Source organism: Gopherus flavomarginatus, chromosome 2 (genome assembly GCF_025201925.1).
Source record: "Gopherus flavomarginatus isolate rGopFla2 chromosome 2, rGopFla2.mat.asm, whole genome shotgun sequence".
NCBI classification, from domain to species: domain Eukaryota; kingdom Metazoa; phylum Chordata; order Testudines; family Testudinidae; genus Gopherus; species Gopherus flavomarginatus.
In genome coordinates, this window is record NC_066618.1 from 120,468,251 (window position 1) to 120,494,722 (window position 26,472).

Consider the following 26,472-nt stretch of genomic DNA (forward strand, 5'->3'; position numbering starts at 1 on the left):
GCTGATTAGGCCTCAACGGAAGTATTGAGTTCAGTTCTAGGCACATTTCAGGAAAGATGTGGACAAACTGGAGAGAGCCCAGAGAAGAGCAACAAAAATGATTAAAGGTCTAGAAAATATGACCTATGAGGGAAGATTGAAAAAAAACTGGGTTTGTTTAGTTTGGAAAAGAGAAGACTGAGAAAGGACATAACAGTTTTCAAGTATGTAAAAGGTTGTTACAAGAAGGGGGAAGAAAAATTGTTTTTCTTAACCTCTGAGAATAGGTCAAGAAGCAAAGGGCTTAAATTGAAGCAAGGAAGGTTTAGGCTGGACATTAGGAAAAACTTCCTGATTGTCAGGGTGGTTAAACACTAGAATAAATTGCCTAGGGAGGTTGTGGAATCGCTATCACTGGAGATTTTTAAGAGGAAGTTAGACAAACACCTGTCAGGAACTAGTCCTGCCACGAGTGCAGGGGACTGGACTAGATGATCCCTTGAGGTCCCTTTGAGTTCTATGATTCATAAAGCTGGATCCTTGCCCACTGTGACTGTAAGGACCAGCATGGGAGGTTTGGGGCATCATCTATGACAGGAGTGGGCAAACTTTCTGGCCTGAAGGCCACATCTGGGTATGGAAATTGTATGGTGGGCCATGAATGCTAACAGAATTAGGGGCTGGGATGCGGGAGGAGGCGAGGGCTACAGCTGGGTGTGCAGGCTCTGGGGTGGGACCACAAATGAAGAGTTTGGGGTGTGGGAGGGGGCTCTGAGTTGGGGCAGGAGGTTGGGCTGCAGAGGGGGATGAGAGCTCCAGCTAGGAGTGCAGGCTCGGGGGTAGGGCTGGAAATGAGGGATTTGGGGTGTAGGAGGGTGCTCTGGGCTGGGATGCAGGGCGGAAGGGGGATCGGGGTTGAGGCGGGGGTTGGGGCACAGGAGGAGGTCAGAGGTGCAGGCTCCGGGCAGCGCTTACCTCAGGCCACTCCCAAAAGCAGCAGCAGGTCCCCCTCTGGCTCCTACGTGGAGGCATAGCCAGGCGGCTCAGCGTGCTGCCCCTGCAGCTCCCGGACGCAGCGGCATGTCCCCCCTCCAGCTCCTTCGCAGAGGTGTGGCACTGGCCAGGTGGCTCTGCGCACCGCCCTCTCCACAGGTGCTGCCCGTGCAGCTCCCATTGGCCGTGGTTCCTTGCCAATGAGCTCTGCAGAGCTGGCAGTTGGGGTGGGGACAGCGTGCAGAGCCTCCTGGCTGCCCCATGTGTAGGAGCTGGAGGGGGGACATGCTGCTGCTTCCAGGAGTCAGGTGGAGTGGGGCAAGCCCCTGACACTGCTCCCCAGTGGGTGCTCGAGGGACAGATTAAAAGGTCTGATGGGCTGGCAGGCTGTAGTTTGCCCACCCCTGATCTATGAGGATCATTGACACTTTCCTTTGTGAAGGGAGAGTGTCAACCATTTTTGAAAAGGCAATGGTGAGGCCCACTTCAAGGAACCATTTCTTGACTTTAACAATCTTAACCAACTACCACCCTGTCTCTAAGCCCCTGTCAATGAAAATACCATCTCTATACTAAATCCACGTCTAAAATTAAGCTAGTAGAGACTGAAGATCAGATTGAGATGAGTCTGGAAAGCCCACAAAGCCCCCTGTGTTTTAACAGACTCATCTCAATCTGATCTTCAGTCTCTACTAGCTTAATTTTAGACGTGGATTTAGTATAGAGATGGTATTTTCATTGATGGTTGACAATCTCCTCCTGGGACAGACACAAATAAAGTGTATATGCTGGATTTGTTGACTTTATTAGCAAATTATTATATTATTTAATAGCATTTGAAAAATTCACTTATTAGTAGCACATAAGAGATATTATTCCAGTAAGTAAGAAGGCCTAAGCTGTTAAAGTTTAAGTTCTTTAGAAAATTAAGTTAAAAATATGGTTTTCAGATTTACAGCTGTCAAGGTAATCTTCTAAATGTGAACTTATTAACCAGTGATGTATTGTCTCTCTCAGAGTGTAGACAAACAGCTCCAGTGCCTTTGCTGATGTTCATGGTTTTCCTAAGCAGCTTCACAGTGAAATTAACAAGACTCTATTTAGTTCACTGCTACTACTCAACATTGAAGGTAGCAGCAAGCTAACAAAAATCATGTCAATTTCACTCAGCTGCTGTTTGGGAAAACCATGAGAAACCTCAGCAGCAGACACTGGAACAACTACCCTGTCATCCTCTGAACCCCACTGAGGCTAGAGCTTAGACTATGAAAATTAACACAGAGACTCTACTCTCTGATTGGACTCAGACAACGGTAGGGAACTTCCACCCAGTCACATCTCCCCCCACCAATAACACATCTTGGGAAGTCCTCTGTGATGTTATCTAATTAAAATATGATCATGCAAATCATTGCTGCTTACCACTATTATATAATTGCAATGAATCTTATATAAAGTGTGACGCATGGCCAGAAAGGGGTAAGCAGCTTGCAGGATAAATGAACCAGAACCAACCTCCAGAGACATGTTAGAAAGTATATAAATGGTAATTAGGGCCATTCCATGGTAGATAGGCTAGAACTATGAAATGCAAACCTATACTGTATTGTCAGAATTTAGAGATGATACTAATTGTGTGTGTGTACACCAAGGCTGTCGATTAATTGCAGTTAACTCATGCGATTAATTCAAAAAAATTAATCGTGATTAATCACACTGTTAAACAATAGAATACCAATTGAAAAATTTTAAATGTTTGGATATTTTTCTACATTTTCAAACATATTGATTTCTATTACAACACAGAGTACAAAGTGTACAGTGCTCACTTTATATTATTATTACAAATATTTGCACTGTAAAAATTATAAACAAAAGAAATAGTATTTTTCAATTCACCTCATACAAGTACTGTAGTGCAATCCCTTTATCATGAAAGTGTAACTTACAAATGTAGATTTTGTTATTACATAACTGCACTCAAAAACAAAACAATGTAAAACTTTAGAGCCTACAAGTCCACTCAGTCCTACTTCTTGTTCAGTCAATTGCTAAGACAAACAACATTTATGGAAGATACTGCTGACTGCTTCTTATTTATAATGTCAACTGAAAGTGAGAACAGATGTTCGCATGGCACGTTTGTAGCTGGTGTTGCAAGGTATTTACGTGCCAGGTATGCTAAACATTCATATACCCCTTTATGCTTTGGCCACCATTTCAGAGGACATGCTTCCATGCTGATGATGCTCCTTAAAAAAATAATTGTTAATTAAATTTGTGACTGAATTCCTTGGGGGAGAATAGTATGTCTTCTGTTCTGTTTTTCCTGCATTATATATTTCTACCATAGTTATAGCAGGCTCGGATGACGACCCAAGCACATGTTTGTTTTAAGAACACTTTCACAGCAGATTTGACAAAATGCAATGTGAAATTTCTAAGAATAGATACAGCACTCGACTCAAGGTTTAAGAATCTGAAGTGCCTTCTAAAATCTGAGAGAGACGAGGTGTGGAGAATGCTTTCAGATGTCTTAAGAGCAACACTCCGATACAGAGACTACAGAACCAGAACCACCAAAAAAGAAAATCAACTTCTGCTGGTGGCATCTGACTCAGATGATGAAAATGAACATGTGTCAGTCTGCTCCGCTCTGGATCGTTATGGAGCAGAACCTGTCATCAGCACAGATGCATGTCTTCTGGAATGGTGGTTGAAGCATAAAGGGAAATATGAATCTTTAGCACATCTAGCACATAAATATCTTGTGATGCCAGCTACAACAGTGCCATGCGAACATCTGTTTTCACTTTTAGGTGACATTATAAACAAGACATGGGCAACATCATCTCCTACAAATTGTAACCAAATTTGTTTGTCTGAACGATTGTCTGAAGTAAGACTGAATGGACTTGTAGATTCTAAAGTTTTACATTTATTTTTGAATGCAGTTATTTTTGTACATAATTCTACATCATATTCACAATTCAACAGTCATTATAATGAGATTGCACTACAGTACTTGTATTAGGTGAATTGAAATATACTATTTGTTTTTACAGTACAAATATTTGTAATCAAAAATAAAGTAAGCACTGTGTTGTATTCTGTGTCGTAATTGAAATCAATATATTTGAAAATGTAGAAAACATCAAAAATATTTAAATAAATGGTATTCTATTGTTTAACCATGCGATTAATTTTTTTAATTGCTCGAGAGTCCTAGTGTGTACTCATATCTTGTTAAATGTTAGCCATGTAAACAGACAGTCCCTGTCTGTCACTACAGCTACTGATTCAAAGATCAAAAGGAAATATTAACATTTAGATTAATCTTGGGTGAAATAATGTCATTGTCTATATATCTCTTTAAAGTTTATGATAGACCACCTAATGGATAAATTGCCTTATGTTAATTTGTGTAGCTAATTATCAATGACGCTTAGCAAATAGACCTACTTCAAAGTCCCCATGATTGCCTATGTTCACCTAAGAACTCTTATCTGTCAAGAGAAGGCATGGATCTGTGTAAGAGACCCTGGGGTTCTGATCCTTTTTATTTCAGATCTGCTTGATGCAGGGGAAGCTTAAGCCACGAGGCTGAGCTCTCCCGTCCTAACCTGGAATCACCCTGAATATAGACATTGGACGATAACCTAAGAACTAATTCTGAAAGAACTTTTTGCAACTACAAAGCTCTGGGCACTGAGAGAAAAATAATTCAGGTTTCTGATATTCTGTTTAAAATTTTTACTGATGTAAAGTACTCAAGGTGCTTTCACAAAGGGAGCTAATATAGATATCTAAATTAATGTTACAATACTTGTTTTAAAACAAGTTTGTACAAACTGAATTATGAGACTGACATTTTTCAAGGGACAGAAAAAAGAGGAGTTGGGGAGCAGAGCATTGCAAGATATGAGGGAGAATTGGGATTTTGTCATAAGTGGAAAGGAATTAAGAGGAGAAAGAAGAGTAAAGACTAATTTGGGCCACCCTGCCCTCTCTTTCTTCTGTGCTTCAGGAGAGGCCCCTAATGCACAAGCTCTTCAGGACAGCAACTACATCAGGGAAGCAACAGGGCAACATTTAAAACTGCTTCCCACATTGAACATGTGATATTTGGACTCCATAAGCCATGAGCAATGGAGAGAACTGCTCAAAGATTCCCTGGCTACTCTTCAGCACTGGCCTCTGCAAGTAAAAGATGATAAATCCTAAAATTCAGACCAGAACCCTCCAAGGTCAGAAATAATACAAGGACACTTGAATTCTACTTGAAAGCATACCACACAGAAGGGGCCTATCTGATCTATCCAACTGCACCTGCATCTCAACAGCACAAAGAAAAAGGACCTGATGGTTGTTGTGACCTGCACAGGATCCCAAGTTGTCCTGAGTTAGAGTCATACCACCACACACACACACACACACACACACACGGACAAGGAGAACTACTGTTCCTTACAATATCTGCACAGCTCATCGTGCCAATGAGACAACCACCAAACCCACCACAGGACCAGCCTGAACCGCCCCGCCTCGCCCCAGCACCAATCCCACCTGGGCCAGCCCGACCCCTCTCCCCTCCCCCCGGCACCAATCCCACCTGGGCCGGCTGCGGTCTGCGGCGAGGCGGCTTCCCGCAGCGCCCGGCCCCGCGTCGGGGACTCGCCCGGCCCTGCCCGCAGCCCACTGGGCCCACCCGCAGTCGGCTCCACGCAGGAGCCAGGCGGAGCGACACCGACCTCGAAGGCCGCCACCTCGTACCTGTGCTGCCAGCTCCCAGGAAGCCACTGACAGGGACCCAGTGCGCAGGCGCGGACCTCGACGCCGGAATCGTAGAGCGTTAGTCCGGCACCTCAGACTCACTGCGCAAGCGCGTAACCAATTCTCTTCTGCCCCCCAGCTTCTCCTATTGCACATGCGCGGAACCCTTTCCCCTTCCCTTTCCCCCCTCCTTCCCACCCAATTCCCCATTGCGCCTGCGCTGAAAGTGCTTTATTGCTGTCTGTGCGGGGGTCGCTGTGTTCTAGAGGGGCTTTAGCGCTCACTTCGCGCCCTTTCCCGCTGGCCAGGGCCGGCTCCAGGCCGCCAAGCGCGTGCTTGGGGCGGCAGGCCGCGGGGGGCGCTCTGCCAGTTGCCGGGAGGGCGGCAGGCGGCTCCGGTGGAGCATCCGCAGGCGCGCCTGTGGGAGGTCCACCGGAGCCCCGGGACTGGCGAGCGGCAGAGCGCCCCCGCGGCGTGCCGCCCTGCTCGGGGCGGCGACATGGCTAGAGCCGGCCCTGCCCCTTGTGCTCATGGGGCGGGATTTGAAAGCGTGTCCTGGAGAGCAGCGTGAAAGCTATTCCTCAGCCTGGCCCCACTGCTAGAGCTCTGCTACCTGCGCCAGTGGCGTGACCGCAGCAGCAGTAGGCTGTCATCCTCTGTGCGGGCAGGCCGAGGGGGTGAGACACACATTTGCCAGTGGGTTTCACTGGTCTTTGGACAGTAGGGGAGGGATGAAACACAGGGATCTTGGGCTCCATGCCAGGCTGTGGCAGGGAGCATGCTGTAGTGGGCACAGGTCTTCTACCTGTTCTCACCAAGCTTGACCTCCCCCATCCATCTTGTCCCTGGCACTGTCTCTTCCCCACCCCTGGCTCTTTGTGCCAGTCCAGTTTCACATGCACACCTGTCTCCTTCACTGGAAGAGCTGTTGGATGCTGGAAGGCTCGGGTGCACTGGCAGAGATGGTGGGCAAGAGGGGATTAGAGTGCATTGGTAGAGCTTGGGATGCAGGTGCCCCAAGTTTCCTGGTGCCCACACAGCTGTGTACTTTGCATATGGGTGAGGACGTCCCTGGGTTCAGAGTGCACTGGCAGAGCTGATGATGCAGGATTGGATAAGGTGCACTGCCAGAGCTGGGGGTGCAGTATAGGTGGTGGGTATCATAGGCCAGGGGAGACTAAGCTTCCCCTAACAGCCAGGCCTTACCCACACTTCACCCCAATGTACCTTCATGCATCCTGCTCTTCCACGTGGCCCCAGTCCAGGCTATTCCTCTTTCTGCCCTTGCTCAGTTGCTCCCCGAAGTGGGTGGTGCAGGCCTGCCAGGACTAGGGCCACCCAGTGCTCTGGGACTGGGGTTGCCCAGTGGGGTTGCCAGGTTTCTGGTTTTTGACCGGAATACCCGGTAGAAAAGGGACTGTGGTGGCTCTGGGCCACTTAAAGTTCAGTTGGCGGCGCAGCAGGGTCCTCCCTGCCCTGGCTCCGCATGGCTCCCGGAAGCGGCCAGCATGTCCGGCTCCTAGATACAGGGGCAGCTACGGGGACTCTGCATGCTGCTCCTGCCCTGAGCGCCGGCTCCGCAGCTTCCATTGGCTGGGAACCACGGCCAGTGGGAGCCGAGGTAGTGATGCCTGCGGCTGCAGACAACACACACAGTCCCCAGGTCCCTCTGACAAGAAGCCAGACATGCCAGCTGTTTCTGGGAGCTGCCTGAGGTAAGCCGTTCCTGGCCAGAGCCCACACCCCAAACCCCCTCCTGCACTCCACCCCCCTGCCCCAGCCCTGAGTGCCCCCAGCACCCTAACTCCTTCCCAGAGCCTGCATCCCCTCCTGCACTCTGAACTCCTTGGCCCCAGCCTGGAGCCCCCTTCTGCATCCCAATCCCCTCATTTTTGGTACCACCCCAGAACCAGCACCCCCAGCCAGAGCTCTTACCTCCCCTGCACCCCAGCCAGGAGCCCCCTTCTGCACCCTGCACCCCTCATTTCTGGCCCCACCCTGGAACCCTCACCTCAACCTTCACCCCAGAGCTTGCAGGCCCAGCCGGAGCCCTCACTCCCTTCCATACCCCAACCCCCTGCCCCAGCCTGGTGAAAGTGATTGAGGGTGGGGGAGAGTGAGTGATGGAGGGAGGGGGGATGGGATGAGTGGGTGTGGGATCTCGGAGAGGGGTGGGGCAAGGGTGTTTGGTTTTGTGCAATTAGAAAGTTGGCAACCCTACCACCTGGCGCTTGGGCTGCCTGGTGCTCTGAGGCTGAGGCCTCTCGAGCTAGGACTGGGGTCGGGCAGCTGGCAGGCTGGGACTGGGGAGTACCCACGGGCCAGGACTTGGGGTGACTGGGGCGGGGCACCTCCAGGCATGGTAGGGGGCTCAGGGTTCCAGTGGGAGAGGGAAGAGGAGGGGTCTTGGGCAGAAGGGGTAAGGCTGGGGGCTAGCCTCCACAAACTGGGGGGGCTCATGCGCCACCCATGGGATGCAGGATTGGGTGAGATGTGCTGGCAGAGTATGGGGTGCAGGATTGGATGTGTTGCTCTGGCAGAGATCATGGTGCAAGGACATTGGGGTGCACTGATAGAGCTGGGAGGTACAGGAAGGTTGGGATCAGGGCATTGAGTGCACTTGTAAAGCTGGTGGGCAGGATGGCTGTGCACTGACAGGGCTGGCGCTGCAGGTTGGTTGGGGTGCAGGAAGGATGAGGTTCACTGGTAGCAATGGGAGGGTTAGGGAGTTAGGATGCATTGACAGAGCTTGGGGATCCCATGTCACCTTCACCCGAGCCCCCAATCTCTCTCACTTGCCTACCATCCATCCCCAAAACCCCATTGCAGCCCCAAACCCTTTTCTCCCTTTCCCTCACTTCTCCATCCCCAATATTTCTCCCATGAGAAGCATTCACATCTTATTTTTTTCCCAGAAAATACTTTTGATTATGTTCCCCCAAAAATGAAATTGCCACCATGACTCACAAATTGCAGCAACCTCCAGTCACTGAGTTCAGTATTTCTTATGTCTTAGGTGGGGGCTTATGATGAACTTATCCTTAGTTGTGTTAATTGAAGGGTAAGCTTAATAAGTTTATGGAGGGGATGGTATAATGGGATAGCCTTATTTTGGCAATTAATTCGTCTTTGACTACTAGCGGTAAATATGCCCAATGGCTTGTGATGGGATGCTAGATGGGGTGGGATCTGAGTTATTACAGAGAATTCCTTCCTGGGTGTCTGGCTAGTGAGTCTTGCCCACATGCTCAGGGTTTAGCTGATCGCCATATTTGGGGTCCGGAAGGAATTTTCAGCCAGGGAAGATTGGCAGAAGCCCTGGGGGTTTTTCGCCTTCCTCTGCAGTGTGGGGCATGGGTCACTTGCTGGAAGGTTCTCTGCACCTTGAAGTCTTTAAACCGTGATTTGAGGACTTCAATGGCTCAGGCACAGGATTGATACAGGAGTCGGTGGATGAAATTCTGTGGCCTGCATTGCGCAGGAGGTCAGACTAGATGATTATAATGATCCCTTCTGACCCTAAAGTCTATGATTCTATGATTCAGAGTCATCAAGAGGTCTGTGATTCATCCAGTCATTAATCTCAGTTTAATAATACAAGGAAGCAGAAGCGAACAGTTTTTTGAGGATGGCCTGGAACCCATTGGTCAGATGACAGCACATTTGGACTGCCTCATGCTTCCATGAGGGACACCAAATTTAGAGCAATCTGAGTTACTGTTTGGATTTTCGAGCACTTACAAGAGTTGAGTTTAAAGTGCATAAAATGGCCGGGATGGAAACATTCTAGCCATTTTTCTGTACACGTGCATGGGCAGTGTAAAAATGTACATTTTCTTAAATACTGTTCTCAGTTTGGGTCCCCCAAAGATTTAGTGTGTGCCATGCACTACCTTGGGCAAAACTCAACAGACGTAGACCACTTGCATCACATCAATAATATGATTTGTAATATGAGTGCAGGGGACTGGACTAGATGACCTCTCGAGGTCCCTTCCAGTTCTATGACTTTATGATTCTAGCTCTGGGCAAAAAAAACACAACCCACCTAGAAACTTGTTAATTTTTTAAAAAATGTTCAGGGTTTATGCTTCCAGAACCCCTGGCTCAAATTACACAGGGCAGTGTTGCAGTGAGAGACAATGCAGAGGCTGGAGTAGCAGTGAGATTCCTCACTACCCAGTGAAATCGAGCTGAAATCACTAAGAACTGGGCTAAGTGGCAGAACCTCAGAACTCGGCATTGCAGAGGTGGCAGTAAGCAGTGGCAGAGAGAACAGTGGCAGCAGTGGCACGTGGTGGCAGACAGAGCAGCAAACGGCAGCAGAGAGAGCAGCTGTACTGAGCAGTGGCAGAGGCGTCAGTCAGTGGCCAACAGTGGCAGTGGCCGCTAGTAGCGGCAGTGGTAGAGGCATTGCTCAGTGCCTCCCCGATGTTTTCAGGGGTGAGAAGTGAACCCATGTAAATGCACCACTGAATTCTGGGATTTCTGTGACCTCAAACTGTGATGCTGACAAACCAGGTGCTAGCTCTTGCCCAGGCTGCAGGCATTAGCTAAGAACTAACAAACTCATAGCTGGAGACCAGGTTAGTTTTGCTCAAAATAGATTAATATATTATAAGAATGTATGAAGTGTTTAGATGCTATGAAATGCTTGTAAATTGCTTCATGCGTTAATCTCACTTGTAATGTCGGTATTCCATGCTGTAAGAAAATATGTAAATTTTGCTTTATAACTTTGAAAATGTTTGCTCTGAACTTGTGAACTCAGGCATGGGAATTGTCTCTTCTGCCCATTCAGAAGGACGATCAAAATCAGATTGGCCATCAAGGAGCATCGCAATACAAAGGATTGCTTAATGGCCATATCACACCCTGGAAATGCTATGTGAAAGGAAGCATGTCCTGTGGATTTGGAAGCTGAATGAAGGAAATAAAACAAAGTAACAGGAAAATTTTCCATCTCTCTTCATTGTTTAAATTTTGACAGGGCCAGAGACTCTACACTGAAGCAGAGATCCCCAGGGGTTACCCCTGGGTCCACTTTGAATTGACAGATCATGACAACTCTGTCACTCTTACGATTTAGATATCTCATTTGTGCATATATGTTTGCTTGCTTTAACCTGTAAATAACTCTCATTTCCTTTCTCTAGTTAATAAACCTTTATGTAGTTTATTACAGGTTTGGCTATGGGCATTGTCTTTGGTGTAAGATCTAGGGTACCAATTGATCTTTGGGTAAGTGACTGGTCTCTTGGGACTAGAAGCAACTTGAATATTGTATGAATTTTGGTGGGAGTGACCATTTATCACTAAGTACGGTTTGTCTGGGTCGCAAGATATACTGGACAGTCTAAGGCAGCATTTTTCAGACTTTGGGTTATGACCCAGTACTGGGTTGCGGCATGTCAGGCACTGGGTCGCTCTGGTCAGCACCGGCAACCGAGACATTAAAAGTCCCATCGGCGGTGCTGCCCAGCTAAGGCAGGCTAGTGCCTACCTGTTTTGACACCGCGCTGTGCTCCAGAAGCGGCCAGCAGTGGGGCTGTGAGGCTCCATGCACTGTGCCTGCCCCAAGCACTGGCTCCGCACTCCCCTTGGGACAGGGAACGGTGCCTGTGGGCGAGAGTCACACAAAGCTGCTTGTGTGCCTCCACCTAGGAGCCAGACCTGCTGCTGGTCACTTCTGGGGCGCATCATGGTCCACGGTAGCTGCCAGAGGTAAGTCCGCACCCAAACTCTGTGCCCCAATTCTCCGTCCCATCCCTGAGCCCTCCTCAAACCTGGAACCCCTTCCTGCACCCCAAGCTCCTCATCACAGCCCCAGAGCGCCCACCCCGCAGCCCTCACTCCTGCACCCCAACCCTCTGCCCCAGCCCTGAGCCCCTCCCACATCCCAAGCCCCTCATCCCCAGCTCTGTTGGGTTGTGGGCATCAACAGTTTTCTTCAACTGGGTCACCAGAAAAAAAGTTTGAAAATCACTGGTCTAAGGGGACTGTCTGTGAGACTCCATGGTAAGCTTGTTATAGTGATCCAGGAGTTCACTTTTATTACTGCCTTGGTGAATCTAATTTTAGAACACATCATCGGTTTGGGGTGTCTACCCTGCTTCTTAACAGTCTGCCCTGAGGTTGGTATTCTTGCTTGTAAGCCATTACAGACAGCGTGACACAGACAACCAACTGTGAGAGGAGTGCGGCGGAGGGAAAGGGGAGTGGCATGTTAAAGAGACATCTGTCCATTGGACTTTCACACCAGAGATGGCTAACTGAGGCAAAGGACACTGCCCAATGTGTTGTAGGGTAGGTGTATACTTATGGTTTACATGCTTTTGAATTGTTGTTGCAGTGTTTTCCCAAATGAATGCTGGTTTCCTTTCCCTTTTAATAAAAGTTTTCTTTGTGATATGCAGACTCAGTGCTTGCGAGTGGGAAAATGTTGCCTCTTAGAGGCACCTAGGGGTGGTATTTAGTTTTCCCACATTACTGGGTGAAGGCTTGAGCCATTTATGTTTTGCTATGTTTAGAGAGCTCCTAGAAGATATTGAACCCAGCCCTTGTCCTGCGGACACCACCTCGCAGAGGGGTTACAGGTAATACATTTAAAACAAATTACAAATATCAGATATTGTCAGTTACAACAGCAACACAAATAGCAAGCAATAGAATGTATTTCATATTCATCTCTAAATAGCCTTGCCCCAGCAGAGAGAGATGAAGAAATGCCAACTGAAAGTAATTGCTATATCTTTTTTCTGAAATGGGTGTAGTAACTTTCACATAGTACAGAGCACAGGCAATTGCAAAATGGAACCTGAAGAAAATACAAAGAATTTCCAGCTCCCTGGGAGGTTGTTTTTAAGAAGAAACACTTCATTGCTGGGATACAGCTAACTATGCCCTCCCATGAGTCAGTGTACAATTCCACTGTGTGTATGTATGCTCCATAGCAACAGCACATTAGCAAGTGCGGAGGCTCAAGGGAGCTGTTTGTTTGGAGGTTTCCCTTCTCTTAGGGAGAAAATTAAATTACATGAGAAAGACTGATGGGCAATAATGAAATGAAACCTTCAGCAGGCAAAGCGGGGAATAGGGAGAGATGAGGTGTCTCTGGGGCTCTGGAGTTTTTCGTTGGGTTTGCAAGAATTGCTGTAGCAGCTGAGGAATTCAGAGTGCCCAGGAAGACAGCAAACTCAAAAACCTGCTGAGAGAGTAAGCAAGTCTCCCAGCTCCTTGTGCCCCAGGCTTCTGTGCAGGACCTGCAACAGAGCTTACGCTCTCCCCAAAAGGGTGAGTTTCTAACTCCAATAATTGCAAATCTGAGCAAGGGATAATGACAGAGACAATCATAAAAACTCTCAGGATAGTTGCATTAAGGACAAATAGAGAGGGGCTTTTATTGTTTTGCAAACCACCAGCTGGGGTAGTTTTGCAAAGCTAAAGCTGTGGGTAGTTTGGAGCTAAGTCCCATTTTGACTGAATTTGCTAAATCCTGAGATGGGAAGCAATTGGATCAGTGGTTTTGTGTACTGCTAGTCAAAAGTCCCCTGTTCTGTAGTGGTGGATGCTATGAATGGAAAAAAAAACTTGAAAGTGTAATAAATGTGCACCTTTCTTTTAATGTTACAAGGACAGTTTGTGAACGTCACTGTCCAGCTGTCAGTCATCTTCTATCTCATTGTCTTAAGTTACTTTGTGTGCTGCTGCAGATGGAGGCGGCAGGGGGATGTGTGGCTGAATCAGGGGGCAGAGGTGAACTCAGCCCTGCTACCCCTGAACCTGCACAGCAAGAAGCAGACCAAGAGCCAAGAGAGGCCTTAGCTGTCTCCAGGAGTGACGCTGAGCTCAGTCCGCCTCTCATCACTATCAACAAAGGTAGGGGAAGAAATAATGGGAAACGCTTTATATTGACGCTATCTGGGAAATGGTTTTCTAGGAACATAAAAATAAACTCACTATTCAGTAGAATTTTTCACTTTAAAACAGGCCCCTGCACCTGTACGGAAGGTAGGGCCTAGATTAACAAAGGCTCAGAATTACAAACCTCACAGGGTGCTGAAGGCCCAGAGGTCCAGCCTAACGAGGCAGTGAAGTTGCGTGGCTTATCCCGGGGAGAAAGAGTGAGACCCCTAGGGAGTCTGGCACCCTGAAGGGGTCCTCTCAGAGACTGTTCCAAAACTGAGGCCATAGCACCAATCCTGTGGATCTGTGACAACATTGTTTGGTACTTTCAATTAAATGACAAAGACAATAAGGCGAAGGCTTCTTTAGGAGAAGGGAAAAGCAATATTTTGGAGTTATAACTAGAGAAAAAGAGGAAAGAGCTCAACAAAAATAGGTAGCAACAGATTCATAGAACTACAGATTAGAAAAAAATGTTGACAGATAACTAATACTATGCGGAAATTGAATATGCTGATGATAAACATTACTGAAAACTTCTCAGGTATACATAACAGAATTTCTATGAGAAAATAAATGTGACAAGTTGTTGGTTCATGAACTTGAAGGGTTTCAAAAGTAATCTCACCAGTTAAAATGATCAGCAAGAGGAAGTTACACATCCTAGTGAAATATGTGTGTTTTCCATTGTAATCATAGTAACTTTCATATTCCAGTTATTCCATATGCTGAAGTTATTAAAACCTAACTGGAAGTAGGAGGCTTGCCAAAAATATGTGAGATTGATAATGAAAATTTAGATGAAGAAATAACAGAGAAGTTTTAGAGGCAATAGCAAGTATGAAAAGTGGTGAAATTCCAGGGTCTAATGGGTTTCCAGCTTTATTTTAGAATGTATTTAGGAGATATTAGTTGGTTCTTTAATGGATATTATTAATACTGCTATAGAAGTGTAGCCCTTTTTAATTATTTCCATCTTGCTCTGCCCTGACTGGCTGTGAAGCCTCTCAAATAAAATTTGAACAAAAACCTTCACACCAAAACAGTCCTTTTCTCCCCAGGCATTGCAGCTGGGGTGCAGTTTTCCTAATGTTCCTCCATAGTTTGGAAGCAGAGTCAGAACATTTCAGACTCAGCCTCCCTTGCCTGGGAGAGTTTAGTTTATGGTCCACAAAGGAAGTCAACAAACTAGCATTGATACGTATAACAACCTGTCCTGAACTCAGAGGTCATCAGCCCTGATCCAGCAATGCACTTACTCATGTGCTTAGCTTTAAGCATCTGAGTAAATCCATTGTCTTCTTTGGGATTCCTCATACACTTAAAGGTAAGCACATTCTGGAGTGTTTTGCTGGATCAGGGCTAGAGTTCTGAGCACTTTGCAGGACTGTGACCTTATTACTGTTGCTCCTTTGGCCTGAGCAGTTAACAGGTATTCTGGACATTGCAGCTTGCATGGGTGGCGGGTATCATAGGCTGAGGGAGGCTCTGCCTCCTCAGATATTGAGGCGTGGCCCTGTCATAAACAGATAGTTAGGGTTAATGTCTCTTTTACTTGTAAAGGGTTAACAAACAGTGAACCGGACACCTGACCAGAGGACCAATCAGGAAACAAGATACTTTCAAATATCGGTGGAGGGAAGCCTTTGTTTGTGTTTTTTGGGTTTTGCTTTGTTCTCTCTGGGTCCTGGAAGGGACTAGACATGCAACCAGTTTTCTTGCCAATCTCCCTGCTACAGTCTCTTATATATTCAGAATAGTGAGTATTTAGTAGAAAAGGCTGTTATAGTCTTTTGATTGTTTTCTGTATTTGCAAATGTGTAGTTTGCTGGAAGTATTTTAAATTGTATTTTTGCTGGGGGGGGGGATGCTTCTTTCTAGTGTCTATAAGCTGTAAGACCCTATAACTTTTACCATCTAAATTACAGAGACACCTTTTACTTTATTCTTTCTTTTTTTATTAAAAGTTTTGCTTTTAAGACCTGTCTGATTTTTTCCCCTTGTTAAGGCTCAAGGGAACTGAGTTTGTACTTAACAGGGAAGGAGAAGGGAGGGGAGAAGGGTGGAATCCCTTTGTTTTAGATTCACGGAGCTTGAATCTGTCTATCTCTCCAGGAGCCCAGGGCGGGAACACCTGGAGGGGAAGAGAAGGTGGGGGAACAAACCTGATTTCTCTGTATTGTGATTCAAGGAGTTTGAATCACTGTAATCATCCAGGGTAACCCAGGGAGGGGAAGTCTGTGAGAGGCAACGGTGAGGGAAAGAGTTTACTTTCCTTGTGTTAAGATCCAGGGGGTCTGGGTCTTGGGGGTCCCCAGGGAAGGTTTTGGGGGGACCGGAGTGTATCAGGCACTCCAAGTCCTGATTGGTGGCAGCTATCAGATCTAAGCTGGTAATTGAGCTTAGAGGAATTCATGCTGGTACCCCAACTTTTGGACTCTAAGGTTCAGATTAGGGAAATATACCACGACAGGCCCCACCAATGCTCTGCCCCCAGGCTCCTTTCTGCCTGCTTCCCGCTTGTGGCTGGAGTCCAGTTTCCTTCTGGAGTGGCCCCGGCTCGGGCTGCGCCACCCACCCTTCTAGTGCTCCAGGGCTGGGGAGGGTTGCGGCCGTGCTGCCCACCCTCCTGGCGCTCTGGGGCTGGGTGGGGGTTGTGGCCACACCACCTGCTCTCCCTTTGCTGCAGGGTTGGGGGCTGCAGCCACACTGCCTGCCCTCCCAGTGCTCTGGGGAAGGGGGAGCTGCGGCAGCACTGCCAGCCTCCCGGTGCTGGGGAGGGAGCTAGGCTAGGGTGCGGACTGGCGGCTCTGGTGGAGGGGCTCTGGGCTCCGGTGGGGGGGGTATGGAAGGGCGGGGCCTCGGGTGGAAGGGGTGTGGCTGAGGCCTAGCCTCCCCCACCTGGCGATTCACACGCTACCCGTAGCAGCTTATTTCCATTAGGAGAACTCCAAGCCTGCCTTTCCAGCTTCCACTCTGCCCAAAAAGCCACACTACCAGAATTTCTCCTGCTTTTTCTTTGCTTTGTGTCTGCTCTCTGGTTCGCTGTTTACACATGCCCTGATGGACAGCAGCAACCATATCAACCCCTGGCCCCTGAGTTTGCATTCACTTTTGTCCTTGGGCCATGGCGTTCATTGTTTTAGCTATCACTAGATAAAGGGGCATTTAATCGATCCCTCATTCACCTGAAAGGAAGGTGACTAGCATGACCATCAGCTTCACAGTTTGATTGATCAGACATGTTTGCTGGGACCCTCCCAACATCTAGCATAACAGTATAGTGCTGAATCAGGACCTCAACATCCAAATGTCCTAATAGCCAGACACACTCACAAACTCTTCCATTCCACAACAGACTGCCTGTATATTCCAACATACAGCCACCTACCATGCATGCACCCAGTTCTTCACAGTCACACACAAGCTCAGGGCATCTGCACCTGTATTTCCCCTCAGTGGTCCAGCAAAGGCACTCACTCTCAGGCTTCCAGCTCCCGAGCCATTGCTTTCTTGGGTGGAGTCCTGTGTCCCTGTGTCTCCTGACCAGAGTATCTCTAGGTTGAACAGTTCCTTGTCTTCACTGTGTTATTCCCAGAAAAGAAGAGTTTGCCTAAGCAGGCCTGTTTGCCTCCCGCTTCAGTGACTCAACACAGCGTGACTGCTCTTAGTTATAAGTTATCACACAACTTTTCCTAAGCAAGCATATTTTATTCTTAAGGTAAAACTACTACAAAGAAAATACATTAAAACAATAAAAGAACCCGTACCCATGCTAATAAGCTTACCAGAGATCACCCTCCACCCCCCGCCCAAAGACTCTGGTCAGAGTGTCAGTCCTTCCAACCGTTCCCTACGAATCCCCTCCCCCGTGCTGTAGAATGGAGATCTTGTCCATTTGCTGGATCAGATCAAAAGGTCTAAGGCTGTTTAAAACCAGGTTTCTTATCCAGAAATCCGCTCTTTGTCTGTTGGTCCCAGGAGAATCCAGTCTGAACAATATATGTGAACCTCTCTAGGATGGTGGTTCGAAAGGACTGATTACTGAAAGAATTACTTTTGCAGACACCATCCTAGAGCAGTTACATATTATCTCACAACGACACTTGAACAATTACATTTTGAATAGTATGGACCCCCAAAGTATTAAACTCAGTTCAGTAAGGTCTGTCCAGGATATTGTTAATTTATCATGTTAACGTTATGTGTTAGTGTGACTGTTAGGAAAAGGATTTGCATTGTGGATAATTGTGGTTTGGAAAGGAAAGCAACTTTGTTGTGTTGCTGAGGAGTCTATGAGTGTGTTTATGTGGTAAGGCATGTAAATGGATGTTGATACTGGTTTACCAGGTGATTTCCTTTATTTTTAATAATTGTGTTTAAAGGAAATGCACTTAAACAACCTCATGTATGGGAATATTACATCAACAGGGGAGCAGGAAAAACATCTTTTTAATATAAGAGATAGAAAGCCCATTCAGGACAATAAAGGATGCTCTATCCAGAAACTGGAATTTTTAAAAAATTAGTCAACTTAAAAAAAAAATCAAGTTCACAGAGTACTTTTAATTTTTAGAGGAGGACGATTTTAGTTTATGTCTGTGTTATTTATCTGGAATCACACAGCATAGGATTCTTTCTCACTAGTGATATAGAATATTGATGGAGCATCGATGTATGATTTTTAGAGCTAGCTCTAGGGCTGGTCAAAATTTTTCTGTCAAAACTGAAACAGAAAATTGGGTTTTCCAACTAAACTGCAACTCCCATGAGGCACCGTGTAGGTGTTTTGAATAAAAAATGTTTATCTTCAGCAGCAAGCTTTTGGCTGATAATGTTAGGTTTTCAGCCAGAATTTTTAAAGTTTTTGACAGAAATTTTTAAACTTTAATTTTTTCTATGGGAAAAAAGACCATATTCCAACTTGCTCTTGATAGCATCCAGAGACTCAATCAGGACCAGGGCTTCATTGTTCTAGATGCTGTACAAACATACATGAAGACACAATCCTTCCCTCAATGAGCTTGCAAGACAAGTGACATACAAAGAGTAGTGGGAGACTGTTACAATTAAATGTATACAATTTTCTTCTAATAATTATGAATAGTCCAGTTCATAGAATATCAAGGTTGGAAGGGACCTCAGAAGGTCATTTAGTCTAACCCCCTGCTCAAAGCAAGACCAATCCCCAGACAGATTTTTGCCTCAAATCCCTAAATGGCCCCCTCAAGGATTGAGTTCACAACCCTGGGTTTAACTGGCCAATGATCAAACCACTGAGCTATCCCTCCCCCTGCAAGCATTGCTTTCCTTGAGGAGTGCTGCATTCCAAATTAAAAGTACTGCTCACAGGGTAAGGTACCATTTGAGTAAGGGTAGCAAAATCAAGCCCAAAGGCATTGATTTCTTAGAGACACTGTGGCAGAGGTAGGTCTTGAAAGAGTAGTGGCACTATGGATTAGTTCAGGGAAAGATTTGCATTCTTCCTGTCAAATACATATGCATGTATTTGTTTAATTTATGCTCGCAGGGTTACAATTTTTTTCAATTAACATGTAATAAAAAAATCCTCAAAACGATTGTGCATGTGGTACTACTCTGTTGTTAAATAGATACTCAGTATCACTTGCACCAAGGAAGGGCTCGCTGATCTATAATTCCCAGAATTTTCCTTGGTTCCTTTTCAAAGATAGATGCTTTATAGCAACTTTCCTATCATCACGTGCGATTGTTGGTGTTAAAGATGCACTGTATTGCATATACAGACAGTTAATATGAATAACTATAGCTTGCCATTTCTTTATCCTAGATGGTGAAGGAAAGGGCCACAGGCGTAGAGGCGCCTTTAAGAAGAATATTACTGAGCCAGGATCAGCTATAATAGCGTCATCTTCAACTGCTGCTGTTTCGGCAAGTGATTTCATTTTAAAATCTCTTGTCACCTAACTTTGTCTTTTAGCTATCAAAGCTTTTCCATTACAGATCATTCTTGAAGGTTCATTGTCAAAATGCAGTTGCTAAATTTGGTACAGACCTGCAAGGTGCTAAGGCCTGGATCCTCGAAGATATTTAGATGCTTAATTCTCATTGAAATCAATGGGAGTTTGGCACCTGCATACCTTTGGGGATCTGGGCCTAAGTACCTTTTGGGTGGTGCCGAGTTCCTTTGGCCTCTGTTGACTGCAGTGAACAGCAGTTCCTAGGAAGCCCTCATTGCATGTGCAGAAGCAGACCTGTTATTTTCTGTGGTTACATATTTTTATATTTGGTTTCAGTGTCACACACTGATTCACCTCTTTTCTTTGTCTTCCTAGGTTATAGAAAACCTAGGAAGACTTGACTAAGTGCTTCACAAACAAAGTGAAGGAAGCTTACACTAGGAATGTATCCTCATTCTGCTTCCATTCGTGGTCTGAATAAAAATGTCAATATGCTGTATAGCTTCTCTGTGTCACAATCCTCACTCAGAAAAGAATTTAAAAATATCCTACAGCAGTGGAATTGTCAAAAACCAACAACAGCAAAACCTACATCAGATAATATATATAAAATGATGCTTGATTAGTCACCTAATAACCATATTTAGAGACAAGGAAGGACTGAATTTCCAGTATTTTATCCATCAAAGAGATGATAAACTCTTACTGCAGTGACATTAACTAGAGTGCTAATTAAGAATGGCACCACTAACTGCTCTAAATTAAATTTATATACTCCTGTTATACCTAGCCACTATCACTAATAATTATAAGTTCAAGTGGTAAGTCTTCTGACTTTTGTTGAATGACATTTGGCTTTCATCCTGGGCATATTGTAATACAAAACAAGAAAATCTGTTTCTAGCATGGGAGTCAGAGCTGTTACATTAATAATAGAGATGGCTCATGAATAGAAGAATTCTGTGTGGATCAGAAAAATGTGTCTCTTAGAGGCATAAGAATAGATCTGCCAAGTAACTAGTTATTTAGCTCCTCTTCCTGTGTCCTGAGCTCAGAGAGATAAGGGAAATGCTTCTGAGAGGTAGGAAAGGAAGCTTAGAAACATCAGGACAGATTTTCTGGTGCAAGACTAAAGTGTAGGGGAAAAGGTGGCTTTGGGCCACATTTGTGCTCCCCAATTCAGTGACCAAGGGGGGGAGGGTCAACCCAACCTCTGAGATAATTAAGAGCATGCTAACAGCTGCTATAATTTGTACCTGACTGTCCCGTGCCCCAAGAACTGTTCCATTAGCTGGAGATTGCTGGAGTATAAGGATACTGTCCCATTTTTCCCAGCCATACCTCCTGCACTGGGAACAGGGAGGAGGGGAGTTGTAAGAGCAATTAAGTCAGCCCCATACCACACAAGCAGTTTCCTGCAGATGAAGGAAATGCTCAGGTTGGTGGTTAAGATGAATGGCTGTATGACTGCTTTGTGCTCCAGGACCCTGCAAACCAGAGGACCTGGCTCATTGGAATTAATCTTTACTTTTCATTTTTCTATGAGGTGTATATTTCTTCTTATAAAACTGATAAAGATTTGCTATTTATTTCAAAATTTCTTCTTCACCATGTGCTTTTCTCCTTATTATACAGATCTGAAGATTGTTTAAAAATCCTTTGTCTGTATGGGCTTTTTTCTTTCCATTTCTATTACAGTCCTCCTCTGAGCTACATCCGAAAGCCCAGTTAAACATGTTCCAGTGAGAGAGGAGAGTGAGGCTGATGGTGATTTTGCTGTGGAGCTGTTTGTTTGTTTCTGTTGAGTAACAGTCTTGTAATGGTAGTTCACAGTGCTGACAGTAGAGTTGGGCGTGGACCAAAAGCTGAGAAATAAACACTTAGAGGTTTGGAAGCTGGATTTCCAGAGTTCAGCATCTATGGATTAGGTCCATTTTTTGACATACGTTTTTATTGTGAATTTAGGTCTGAGTACACCTCTATTTCTGGGGTGCAGATGTGAAGTTTTGATTGTATTGGCCCTATAATGTGTAATATTTTTGCCTTGGAGAGTTCCCTAGAACAGATGTTCCTCTCTTTTTTTAATTTAACTCTGTAATGGTGTTTTCTTGTACAATATTGTAGATATCAATCTATGCAACTATTTGTATCATTACTGTAAAATAAAAACTTTAAAAAAATTTAAAATGTGTTAAAAGGAATTCACTAAACCAAGTAATGTACCTTCCATCAAATCTCCCTGTTTAAAAATTTTTGAAACTGTTTTAAAAAGCAACAGCATATGCTGCTTAAATTTTAAATGAAAAAAAGGATGCTGGAAAATAATATATTTTCTAAAACATTTTTATCTTCTAGCCAAATGGGAAGAAAAATGTAATGCTATCCAGTGAAGCTAAGAAAGAATTGGCCAAGCAGGCCAAAGTCACCAAGGAAGAGAGAAGAGCTCATTTAGATGACAGACACAAGTATTTGATATTAAGATTAGCAGATGGAATAGGTTTAAATGAACAGGAAGTAGAGGACTCTGTTATTTCTGATGAAAAGGTAATATTTATTTTGTATCTATGAAATGTTTCCTAAATTGCCATACATCAGATTTTTCTCAGAATATTTTATAATTAACTAGCACTGTAATTTTGTTTTAGTTTCAGCTTGTAGGAGAATTCTTTGCAGAGAACAGACTTAAAAAGTTACTTTTCTTTTACCAAGATTCATGGCAGGTATGTTTCTAGCATTACTGTTTTCAAATAGCAAAGTTAGATTAAAACATTTTTGAAAGGCAATTGCATATTTATTAGAAAGCTCAGAAAATCTTAAAGAGCATTCTCTTATATACATTTGTATTTACAAACCATAGATCTAATTCTGCTCCCTCTGAAGTCACTGGCAAAATCCCCATTGACTTCAGTGGGAACAGGAGCAGGCCCTCTTGGTATGGTATGGTACTATTCTTAATCTCAGTAGAAAACAGAAGACTCAGAAATGGCCAAAAGAGGAAGTTATCAAGATTTAAAAAGGGATTGACTGTTCACTTAGGCAAACTGTTCACTATGATAAGGCACTCAAAAACTAGAGGAACTAATTGTGAAAACAGGAGAATTGGACCAACTATTTAATTCTTCCCTTCTGGTCTGAACCATGCCCAGCTCTAGTGACAGGAAAGCACTGATTCAAGATCAGGGACGGGCTCTCTGCTCCTTCCATGTGGCTTTGAACAACCTGCTCTCATGAAGGAGGTTTGCCTATGAAACATTGCAGACTAAGTTTTCTGACTTTTTTTCCCTTCCCTCTCTGAGTTTTTCTGTGAGAGGGGAACTTTTAAACCAATTGCAGGAGGCTATGATTGTGCACTTGTTACTCAGATAAAACGGAGCCAAGAATTATGTCTAGAGCTATGGATTCATCTGTGATTCAGAATAAACTATAGTTATAGTTCATACATTTAATTAGGATGAATTACATAATGAATAATAGTTTCCATGGAATTTTTATTTTAGTAACCTCTTATTTATAATTTAATTGGCAGCAAAAGTCAAATGTTCCTTTGAGGACAGATGGGTCTTCCCCAAGTTCACTTTTGCAGAAGAAGTTATTTATTACAACGGGCTCTACCGAGGTATGATCCATTTATTCCTTAGATTAAATTTGTGAATGCTTTTAGGATGGATAATACGGTATACTGGTAAGTGCTAAATATTGTGCAGAGTTAAAATAGCTTTATATAATTGTTAGATATACCAATGTCTCCATACTTACAAGTTCTCCCACCAGATTATAAACTGAGATGAGAATTCTACAGGAAAACTGACTTTAAAGGCAATGTTGTTTAACAGATTTCAGAGCTCATTATCAGGAGGAAAGCTGGTCAAATAATTCATTGTTAACAGTATTGTAAATGTTGGAAGTTTTTTTTAAACAAGTGCTTGTAATTCATGAATTATATTTTTCACTATTCAGCCATTTCTAGTTTAGAGGTAGATCCCACAATAAAAAGAAATTTTTGTTCTTTAAAATGTACATATTTTTTGAGAATGTATATTTTAAAGGATAAAAATTATGTATTTTCTTCCAACAAAATACTTTTAGTTTTGATTCTATTCCATACTATATAGGGAATACCTCCCGCATCACTGTTATATCTGAGCATCTTCTAGTAGTGCACTAAGTGACATTTGGGGTCAACCTCCGAATAGGAGTTGTGGGGGTAAACAAATGAATTAGTTTTAATAGACAGCTGGACAAATTTTTAAATGCAGTTGTGTGATGAGGTTGCTTGTGATGGTAGGGGGCAAGATTCGACAGCTCTGGAGCTCACTTCTAATTTATATCTTATGTGGGAGAAAAATGAGTTCTCACTCTGAGGTTGGTTGCAACATTCCAGAAGCAACAAGCCGGGGTGTCTCTCCTATTCTCTGTCTGTGGCTCATAATTGTCTAATCTCTTGTGGGTTGTAATACTTGCCTCTCATTTCGGTTGAGTTTAGTCTGCAGGTGCCGGGTGATGTTGGCGGACTAGAGGTCAGACTAGAAGATTTAATGGTCCTCTCTGACCGTAAACTCTGTGACTTTGTCAGCAGTGTCCACATGTTCACGTAATGCGCAGCAGGCTATTGTGACACCCCGGCTTGTTGCAAACTAAGTGTTTGAGTAGACAAGCCCTCAGAAAAGGCATGTTAAAAAGAGTGTCTTGCACTTGGAGCACACGGTGGTGAGGTTTGTGATGATCTTTAGTTCTTGGGGGAGTTCATTCCATAGTCTAAAACCATGAAAGCTCAGTCTGTTGCACAGATGAGTTTTACCTTATTGCAGAAAGTCTTGCTGTGCCTAAGGAGTCGAGTCATGGTCCTTGTTCCGGAGTTTTAGCAATCTTTTAGATATGCTGTGCCCTGGCCATTGAGTGCCTTCAAGGTAAGAACAGAGACCTTGAACTTTGCTTAACGTTCTATGGGAAGCCAGGGTACAGAGCTAAGGACAGATGTGATGGCCTGCGTTGCTGAGGAGATGCACTGAGATGTTCTGTACTAGTTGGAGTTTCCTAATGGATGATGATTTCATGCCCACAAAGCCGGCCTTAGGGCGCCATAGCCGGGGGGGGGGGGCGCCACAAGGGGCTTGAGGTTCCCCAGACTGGCAGTGGCCGGACTCCTCTCTTCTCCAGCCCCTCCCCTGCACTGGGCCGGTGGGCTTCTCCCTGCCTCCACTCACCTGGCCCTCCCTCCTTCGCTCCTCAGCCAGCCAGCTGAGGGCTCAGCTCTGTACCAGCCCTGGGGAGCCCAGAGCGGCATGTCCGGGGCTGGTCACTGGCAGTGTGCCCCCGCCTGCTGCCTGGAGTGGAGCCGAGTCCCTCCCTACCTGTGGTCCTGCGCCACTTGGTCTCCAGCGGGGGCCGGCTGGGCTGGGACCAGGAGGAGTGAAACTTCCATGTGGGGGGAAGCTGGAAAGGGGACTTAAAGTGACAGTGTGTTCACTTTATTTTGACCATCTCTAATTGCATATATCTGTATGGTGTCTAGCACAGTTGGGATCTCATCTTTGATTGCAGTTCTTAAGTGATACCGTAATATAAATAAATAATAAAGAGAAACATGGAGCACAGAATTTTATTCAGATTTAAAGATTTTCATTTTATTTGTAAGCTCATTTAGCTGTAGATACTTGTAATTTAGCTGAGTGTTGTCTGAGAAACTGGTTCTAATCCACCAGAAGGGAAAAAGCAGATGTTAGACATTTAAAAATGTATTTGGATTGAAAAAAAAAACACTTTTAGGGATTTTTTAAAATTAAATAAATGGAAGGAAAGAATATTCCAAAATGGTTCATTCTGGCCTAAAAATACAATGAATCTATAAAGGTACTTGAAATGCTTGAAAATTGAACATTTCCTCAAGTATACTCAATGAATTAATGCCAACTGAGAAACAAAGCTGAGTGATTGATATTTGAGAACCAGTTATTCGCCTGGAAATGTACAGAAGTCTCAGTAAATAGTTTCTTAAATATTTTCAAGTAATTGATTTTTCTTTATAATTTAGTTTTTGTCTCTTTCCAATTTGTTGAGTATATTATTTTTACTTGTATGTATTATATCTGTCTTTTTTTACAGGGCTTAACAGGAACTTGTGCATTTTTTCTAAGGACTACAGATAAAGCAATAACTACAGCAAATATCTCTCAGGTCAGGCAAAAATCAGATAATGTTTACAGCTTGCTTAAAATTTAGGACTTGATCCTACAAACCTTTACTCACACAACTAGTCTCAATGGAGTTAGATAAAGCAGCAGAGAGTATTTGCATGAAAAGGGCTACTTGGATATGTTAGGATGTTCATTTATGATCTAGAAAAATATTTACAGCCTAGCAGTGTTCTGATGTGAATAATTATGCAGGCAGCTATTCACAGGATTTATGATGAACATCAGAAAAGATGTAATAACCCATTGTATGAGTAAAATTCCCTTCTTGTCCGAAGTGAAAATGTAAAATTCAATAGAGAAATGTTTAAACCTGTAGACTTTACTCATATGACTAATTCTTATTCATGCAAGTAACCCAAATAAAGTAAATGGGGCTGATCACATGAATAAGGGTTGTGGGCTGAGGCGTAAGTCCAGAAGCATAATCAGAGGATTAAGGAAGGATACTTGGGATTCAGGCCCAGTCGTCTAAGCTGGTGTGAGCAAACTTTTTGGGCTGAGGGCCACATTTGAGTATAAAAATTGTATGGTGGGCCAGAAATGCTCACGAAATTGGGGGTTGGGGTGTGGGATGGGGTGAGGGCTCTGGCTGGGGTGTGGGCTCTGGGGTAAGGCCAGAAATGAGGAGTTCAGGGTGCAGGAGGGGGCTCCGGGCTGGGGCAGGAGGTTGAGGTGCAGGCTCTGAGGTG

General features: G+C 44.6%; 2 protein-coding genes across 5 annotated transcripts in view; one reads left to right on the top strand and one right to left on the bottom strand.

The window, feature by feature from the left end:
* EXOC3 (exocyst complex component 3) overlaps positions 1–5,846 on the bottom strand; it is a 43,485-nt gene extending 37,639 nt beyond the window's left edge. The window contains exon 1 of one of the 2 annotated variants that reach the window (XM_050938184.1): positions 5,746–5,846. The gene's annotated coding sequence lies outside the window, so the exon portion shown is untranslated. Of the gene's footprint in view, positions 1–5,723 lie in introns of both variants that reach the window. The other variant, XM_050938183.1, reaches the window with a different exon arrangement.
* LOC127043896 (dynein axonemal heavy chain 5-like) overlaps positions 1–26,472 on the top strand; it is a 644,537-nt gene that overhangs the window by 309,655 nt on the left and 308,410 nt on the right. For 2 of the 3 annotated variants that reach the window (XM_050938119.1, XM_050938121.1), the window contains exons 1-7: positions 12,726–13,038; positions 13,458–13,623; positions 19,460–19,560; positions 21,945–22,133; positions 22,235–22,309; positions 23,116–23,205; positions 25,692–25,763. In XM_050938119.1, coding sequence (XP_050794076.1) covers positions 13,458–13,623; positions 19,460–19,560; positions 21,945–22,133; positions 22,235–22,309; positions 23,116–23,205; positions 25,692–25,763 — 693 coding nt within the window. In that variant the 5' untranslated portion in view covers positions 12,726–13,038. Of the gene's footprint in view, positions 1–12,725; positions 13,039–13,457; positions 13,624–19,459; positions 19,561–21,944; positions 22,134–22,234; positions 22,310–23,115; positions 23,206–25,691; positions 25,764–26,472 lie in introns of those variants that run through there. The other variant, XM_050938120.1, reaches the window with a different exon arrangement.